Source organism: Eptatretus burgeri, chromosome 4 (assembly GCF_056783735.1).
Source record: "Eptatretus burgeri isolate ZD-2024b chromosome 4, Ebu_testis_v1, whole genome shotgun sequence".
NCBI lineage: Eukaryota > Metazoa > Chordata > Myxini > Myxiniformes > Myxinidae > Eptatretus > Eptatretus burgeri.
In genome coordinates, this window is record NC_140964.1 from 42,911,796 (window position 1) to 42,919,924 (window position 8,129).

An 8,129-nucleotide genomic window follows, 5' to 3' on the forward strand; every position below is an offset into this window, starting at 1 on the left:
GTACTTACGAAATCGTCAACTTGACCTCTGACCTTGTCGAATAAAAGCTGTCTCTTGAGAAGGTAGCAACACAAACCAGAAGTTTCTATGATGATTCTGTACCAAACCATCAAAAATCGAATGTTTTGGATGTTTGACCTCACTGTGACCTTGACCTTTGACCGATTTTGACCAAAATCTAATCAGCGCTAGCCACCACCCTCCTGAATCACGTGGTGTAATTTGACATTGGTCGCTTCTTCCGTTCTCGAGTTATCGTGCCTACAAACAAACAAACAAACAAACAAGCAGTCATAGACTGATACTTACGAAATCGTCAACTTGACCTCTGACCTTGTCGAATAAAAGCTGTCTCTTGAGAAGGTAGCGACACAAACCAGAAGTTTCTACGATGATTCTGTACCAAACCATCAAAAAATCGAATGTTTTGGATGTTTGACCTCACTGTGACCTTGACCTTTGACCGATTTTGACCAAAATCTAATCAGCGCTCGCCACCACCCTCCTGAATCACGTGGTGTAATTTGACATTGGAAGCTTCTTCTGTTCTCGAGTTATCATTTTTTGGATGTTTGACCTCACTGTGACCTTGACCGATTTTGACCAAAATCTAATCAGCACTAGCCATCACCCTCCTGAATCACTTGGTGTAATTTGACATTGGAAGCTTATTCCGTTCGAGTTATCGAGCCTTCAAACAAACAAACAAACAGAAACGGAAGGCATCAATATACTTACGAAATCTTTAGATTTCGTAAGTAACAAACAAACAAGCAGTCATAGACTGGTACTTACGAAATCGTCAACTTGACCTCTGACCTTGTCTAATAAAAGCTGTCTCGAGAGAAGGTCGCGATGCAAACCAGAAGTTTCTTCGATGATTCTGTGTCAAACCATCAAAAATCGTAACGTCGACCGAAGCAAAAATCTCCATTTCTCCATGCAATTATACCTTAACGCAACTCAACGACGCGTCTGCTCGATCGCACTGCATCATGGGACGACCCGTGATGCGTCGAGTGAAATATTTTTTATACAATCTTAAAACGTCTCCAAAACATCCGATTTTTACCAGAATTTCGACAACCGAGTTTTAAGCGTCCTAAGCGATCGCAAAAACCGAAGACAAAATTAAAATCGAAGTTAAAACGAACTCGTAACGTCGAGCGAAGCAAAAATACTCCATTTCTCCACGTGAATTTACGGAATTATGTTTGACCTCACTGTGACCTTGACCTTTGACCAAAATCTAATCAGCACTAGCCATCACCCTCCTGAATCACGTGTTGTAATTTGACATTAGTTGCTTCTTCCGTTCGAGTTATCGTGCCTACAAACAAACAAACAAACAAACAAACAAAAGTCATCAATATAATTACGAAATTATATTGATATAATTATATATTATATATATTATATATATATAATATATAATTATATCATATATATATATATCATATATAGATTATATCATATATAGAAAATATATATTATACGAAATTAGATTTCGTAAGTAACAAACAGAAACGGAAGTCATCAATATACTTACGAAATCTTTAGATTTCATTAGTAACAAACAGAAAGGGGTGAAAACAGTAACCTCCATCCATCTTCGAAGATGGCGGAGGTTAAAAATCAAATAATTCTGGCCACCCGAAAAGGTATCTGATCAAGTTGAAATTTAAAACACGTATTCCCCGTCACAACTAGATCATGATTGTGAACTTTCATGTTGATTGATTAAGCGTTTCCAGAGAAAACATAATTTAATATTTGTCTTCAATCCAATATGGCTGCCAAACCATATGACCTATCAATTATTCCTGAACAAACTTGTACATCCAAGGCTTGAGGAACATTTGTGTAAAGTTTCCCCTCGATCTGTCCAGCCGTTCTGGAGATTTTTTTTAATAGGTTTTACGGTAAATCCAATATGGCTGCCAAACCATGTGATCTATGATATCATATGTGCGAACCTTTCGTTCCTCATGGATAGGTGGTAATACGTGTAAAGTTTCGCTTCAATCTGTTCAGCAATTTCAGAGATTTTTTGAGGTAAAAAAAAATAAAAAATAAAATGGCTGCCACATCACGTGACCATCATCAAAATTTGTTCTGTGGACCATTTTATCCCTAGATTATCCTCAAAAATTTATTCATACTGATCAGATGTAGCGTTCTACATATGCAATTATTGTTGTGGGCCGGGGTTCGGTGGCGATAAATGACCACGAGGTGGAGCAGTAGAGCCGTCTCCCACCGAACACCCGGAATTAAAAGGTCGTCACCCCGGATAACTCAGAGTCAACGGGCCATTTAAAGGACAGTGATCGCCAATTCTCCAACAGCGTGGGTTAGGGTCAGTAGCCAAATTTCAATATACATAAGTACCCACGTCGTCAAATTACCGGGGAAATCACACCCTCGGCCGACTCTGTCCGAACTGAGTCGCAGGTACCGACTCAGATCCGGCGTAACTGAGCGGAGTTACCAGAGCCCAATGACAACTTACAGCACCAACGGCATTACTATTTCTCAAGCCCGAACCATGCTAGGCCAATGAAAGAAAACACAGACGAACTGGAACGTTTAACACGGGGGTTTATTTATAAACAATAATCGGGGAGGGGAGCACACAAAGAGCAGAGTTATCCGAATAAAATAAATGCAGGCAATGTACAGTGAGCGAAAAGCACGTAACAATTCTACTTAAAAGACTGGCGCCACACACACACCCAAAGAAATGGTGGCCACAGCCTTTATTTGGCCCTTCAGCTTGAGAGGGAAAGGCGATCTGAGGGCAGGGGGCTATTCTTGAACCTGTCCGCCTCGTGCGGTCTGGTCGAGCTTGTCCGGTGGTGGGACTCGAACCCGCTGCCAACAACGCAACACCAAGCACCAGGGACCAGGAACGACGCAACGGACGCCAGCCAGCACAGGAACGGACCAGAAGAGATGAGCACCCGCTGGTAGACGAGAACGCCAGCAGGCAAGACAAGGCTTCTTCTCTCCTCCTTCCTCCTTTCTCGACGGCTCGCCACCTACTCTTATCCTTCCCCGCGGGTCGAAGGAACCGCTCTGAGGGACTCGCCTCCGGATTGGACGAGGGGCGAACATCCCATCTGGCTGGGCGGGGCCGCCCCTGAGGTGGTCAGCCTCCTGATTGGACGAGGCGTCTCGGGGGGGAGGGGGGTGTCGAGGCGTCTCGGAGGCCCGCCTCCCAAAGAGGCTCCGTAGTAGCTTTCGGCACGCTGGCCTCCCATTGACTGGGGCGTGCGTGCGATGCTCGCCCTTCGCTCATTGGCTGGAGGAAACGTTCCATGCCCTTCCTCGGGGCGGAGCCTCGATCTGAGGCAATGGAGGCTCCGCCCACGCCTTCAGCCAAAAACACATGGGCAATGGCGACTGGGTTGAGTGAGGGATGGTGCCGCTGTTGTTGTAGTAGTAGATGTATAAAACCTGACTATAAAATAACTCACAGCGCACACACTAAATTCCCATTAGACATAGGGAAGGATTCTAACTATAAACACATACTTATCGAAATAACTGAACTGCAGGGGCTGCTGTCTGTCTGTGTGCAAATGGCTTCCAGATTCGTAACATTACATCATTAAAAAAAAATAAAAAAAAACAAACAAAAAAAAAAAATCGCACTTATTCCCCATAAGTACTTGCCATGTGCCAAGTTTCAATTTTTTCCTTTGTGCGGTTTCAGAGATACAGGTCCAAAGTTTTTCAGTTTTTCCAACATGACTGCCATACCACGTGACATATGACATCATAATTATGATTAAAACATTCTAAATGAGTAGTCTATGGTGAAAATTGTCTCAATCTGACAAGCGGTTGCGGATAAAAACACGAAAGTTCTGTGCAGACAAACAAACGGACCCAAACACAATACCCTCTCCCTTGGCGAGGGTAACAAGATAGACGTCATGCATAGCACGATACTTGCAAAATCATGAAAACAAACTTGACCTTAAAAATAAATGGAGGTTGAATTCAGTGATCCGATATGCAAATCCTCTTCAAATTTCAAGTCAATCGGATAAAAATTGAGGATTTTAGAAATACCACCCAAGTTGTTGACCTTTTGACCTCAAAAACAATAGGCTTCTTCCTTATGCCAAACTGCACCATGTGCTGAGGTTTCGTGAAGATCGGTTTAAAATTGTGACCTGTAGGCGACAAACAGACAAAACAGAATCACAAAATCGACTGACCAATACACTTGAAAAAATCTTCGATTTTGTAAGTAACAAACAAACAGAAAGGGGTGAAAACACAACCTCCCTCACCTTAGGTGGCAGAGGTAATAAGTTATGTTATAAAAGATCCTTTTTCACATATTTACTTCATTTTACATCCTCATTGACACTCACAGATAGACATGCAATATGTTTGTGAAGTACAACATGCTATCTTTTTATTAAACCGATAAGCAAAGCGAGGAAGGCATGCCTAATTATTCCTCTGCTTTTTGAAAAAAAAACGGGGGGGGGGGAGTATTGTAATCAGCTCTGTCCATCATGCTATCTCCTCAAACGGTTGGGCAGAAATTCAAACTTGGCAGTCATGATCACCACATCGCAAGAATGTGCAAGAGCACCATCACTTTTGGCCCTGCTCCCTTGGGCAGAGTCAAAAACACCAACAAATGCAATTGCGAGCACATTTTTAACGAAACTTTGGATATGCAATGAACATTGGGGGATGTATGAAATACACTACATGGCCAAAAGTATATGGACACCCCTTCCAATTAGTGGATTCGTCTATTTCAGCAATACCCATTGCTGACAGGTGTATAAAATCAAGCACACAGCCATCAATCTCCGTAGACAAACATTGTCAGTAGAATGGACTGTACTGAAGAGCTCAGTGACTTTCAACGTGGCACCATCATTGGATGCCACCTTTCCAACAAAGTTTGTCAAATTTCTGCCCTGCGAGAGCTGCCCCGGTCAACTGTAAGTGCTACCGTCATGAAGTGGAAACGTCTAGGAGCAACAGCTCAGCCAGGAAGCGGAAGATGGCACAAGCTCATAGTATGAGACCGCCGAGTGCTGAAGCGCATAGCACGGAAAATTAATCTGCCGTCGGTTGCAACACTCACTACTGCGTTCCAAACTGACTGGAAGCAACGTCAGCACAAGCACCGTTTGTCGAGAGCCTCATGAAATGGGTTTCCATGGCCGAGCAGCCACACACAAGCTTAAGATCACCATGCGCAATGCTAAGCGTCGGCTGGAGTGGTGTAAAGCTCACCACCATTGGACTCTGGGCAATGGAAATGCTTTCTCTGGAGCAATGAATCATGCTTCACCATCTGGCAGTCTGACGGACCAATCTGGGTTTGGCGGATGCCAGGAGAACACTACCTGTCCAAATGCATGGTGCCAACTGTAAAGATTTGTGAAGGAGGAATAATGGTCTGGGAATGTTTTTCATGATCCGGGCTAGGCCCCTTAGCTCCAGTGAAGGGAAATCTTAACACTGCAGCATACAATGACATTCTAGACGATTCTGTGCTTCCAACTTTGTGGCAACAGTTTGTGGAAGGCCCTTTCCTGTTTCAGCATGACAATGCCCCCATGCACAAAGCGAAGTCCATAAAGAAATGGTTTGTCGAGATCAGTGTGGAAGAACTTGACTGGCCTGCACAGAGCCCTGACCTCAACCCCAATCACCTTTGGGATTAATTGGAATGCCGACTGCGTGCCCAACCTCACTAATGCTCTTGTGGCTGAATGGAAGCAAATCCCCGCAGCAATGTTCAAACATCTCATGGAAAGCCTTCCCAGAAGTGTGGAGGATGTTATAGTAACAATGGGGGGGGGGGGACCAACTCCATATTAATGCCCATTATTTCGGAATGAGATGTTGGAACAGGTGTCCACATACTTTAGACCATGTCGTGTATGTAACGACGTTTTTTCATTTGACCCCAGATTCATGCCCCAGGGGGGTGGGGACTTAGGGTCACAGAGGTTAAAATTGGAAAATATTTTTCAACTAAATTTTATATTGGGTCATTCCTGGTGGAACTTTTTGCCATCTTTCAACTTTGCTTAAGGTGGGAAGTGTGGGGATTTGTGATCGACTTTGCTCTCCTAATTTTCAACAGCACTGTATTTCAACATCAAAATGTGATTGATTGCTCACATCCCAATGACTGCATTTCTTATTTTTGGTATTCTCATAGGACCATTTGCTGTGGAATAAGCTTGGTGCTTCCCTGGCAAACGGCAACCGCAGCTCCGAAGCCGTGGAAGCCTACCGGCGTGCCCTCCAGCTACGGCCAGGCTATGTGCGTTCATGGTACAACATGGGCATTAGTTGGCTCAACCAAGGAGCACACAGGTAACACAATTTAAAAGCAAATATTGTGTTGTTGCAAATAGTAACTAACCCACAATGTGGCATGCATCTCCAAAGTGAGAAAGCAACAATTGCTTCTTTGAGATCATTGTTTGTCCAAATAAAAACCTGCATAAAATGGTTTCATAAAAGCACAATATACATTTTTTTTTTTTAAACACCAGCTCACAAATCAGACAAGACCACATTCTTTAAACCAAGAGACAACATACAAAGCCATGAATTTTATCATATTCTTTGGTGGTGGAATCCTGGACATTAAATTTGGGATTGACTTTAAGAGAATGTGAAGATGTGCTCAAAATTATAATCATTGGCTGGTCACAGCCAATACTTGGGTTCTGAACCATTTATGAAGTAGTTGCTGGTTGAATGGTGTTAAAGCAGAGTTATAGCCTGACTAATCAAAACATATTTTCACCACAACTTTTCATATCCTTTGCCTTCTACACTCCCCCATACTTCCAGGGAGGCAGTGGCAGATTTACTGGAAGCATTAGTGAAACAAAGGAAAAACTGCTTTCAGCGCTGGCAACCGACTGCGGCATCCGATAACATCTGGGCTGCACTCGGACTGGCTCTGATTGGGCTAGGAAGGCCTACACTTTGCCAGGCAGCCGAGCGTCGGGACGTTGACACACTTATCCGCGCCTTCACACACCACTGAATTACCACCACCCGGTTTCAAACACAGCAGAACACCATATGACACAACTTCAAACTACATACTATGCTGTTGCAATTTGTAACAACCAAGTTTCTCAAGTACAACAGGTAATGGACAAAAAAGGGAAAAACCTGGGTAATGATGAGGGACACCAAGCAACAGCTTTCAGACAGGTGTGGCCCATGTTAAGTAAGCAAATAACATCCCAGCATATTTCAGGTCATGCATAAAAATGCTGCACAGGCCTTGTTGCCTATAATTATGACTAGCAGGGCTGCAAGTGGAGACTCCCCCCCTTTCCGCCCCCACCCCCAATGCATCATGGCCTTCCTAATCACCAGATCTGACCACAATCGAGCATTTATGGGATATTCTGGATTGTTGCCCGAGACAGCATTTTCCACCTCCATCAAACAGGTGTGAGTTGATTGACTTTCTCGTGGAAGAATGGTGCCGCATCCCTCCTGCAGAATTCCAGACGCTGGTGGACTCTATGCCACGGCACATACAGGTCATCCCCAATGCTCAACTGAGTGACTTTACATTGGTGTCTCCATTTTTTTTGTCCACTACCTGTAGTTATTGCACAATCATCTTACAGGGAGATGCCCCATCCACAGCACAGCTGATGACAATGGGTATGTTTCTCTCCTAATTAAGAATCAGTAGTTGCTAAAAAAATCTTTTAAATTCTTAGCAGTCTATTCGAAGAACTGAGCACTAACCCTGTTAGTGTAATAAGAAATGGACTTTCACATCATCGCTATACACCACAGTTTAAACTGTAGAACTGCAAGGATACTTTGCAATATTAAACAAGCTCACTGCAGAAAAAAAGTGAAATTATGAACTGTGAAGCATACCCAATCCATTCCCCAAAATACTTGCAAACTTGAATATTCCACTCCTGCAAATCAGCGGACAAACCAGGGTATTGCAGTCTGATAACGCATGGCAATCGTAATAGTGGTTGTTACTTTTAAGTGATGGTTCTTGTACAACGGGTAGGTGTGTATTTGTGTGCACGCACACGTGTGTGTACATATGCCTTCAATAAACCTGATGTGAAAATACA

General features: G+C 43.4%; 1 protein-coding gene across 6 annotated transcripts in view; it reads left to right on the forward strand.

Annotated features, from left to right (window-relative positions):
- Positions 1–8,129, forward strand: part of LOC147027908 (peroxisomal targeting signal 1 receptor-like) — a 69,673-nt gene extending 61,544 nt beyond the window's left edge. For 5 of the 6 annotated variants that reach the window (XM_085877666.1, XM_085877663.1, XM_085877664.1 and 2 more), the window contains 2 exons: positions 6,212–6,369; positions 6,856–8,129. In XM_085877666.1, coding sequence (XP_085733792.1) covers positions 6,212–6,369; positions 6,856–7,054 — 357 coding nt within the window. In that variant the 3' untranslated portion in view covers positions 7,055–8,129. Of the gene's footprint in view, positions 1–6,211; positions 6,370–6,855 lie in introns of those variants that run through there. The other variant, XM_085877667.1, reaches the window with a different exon arrangement.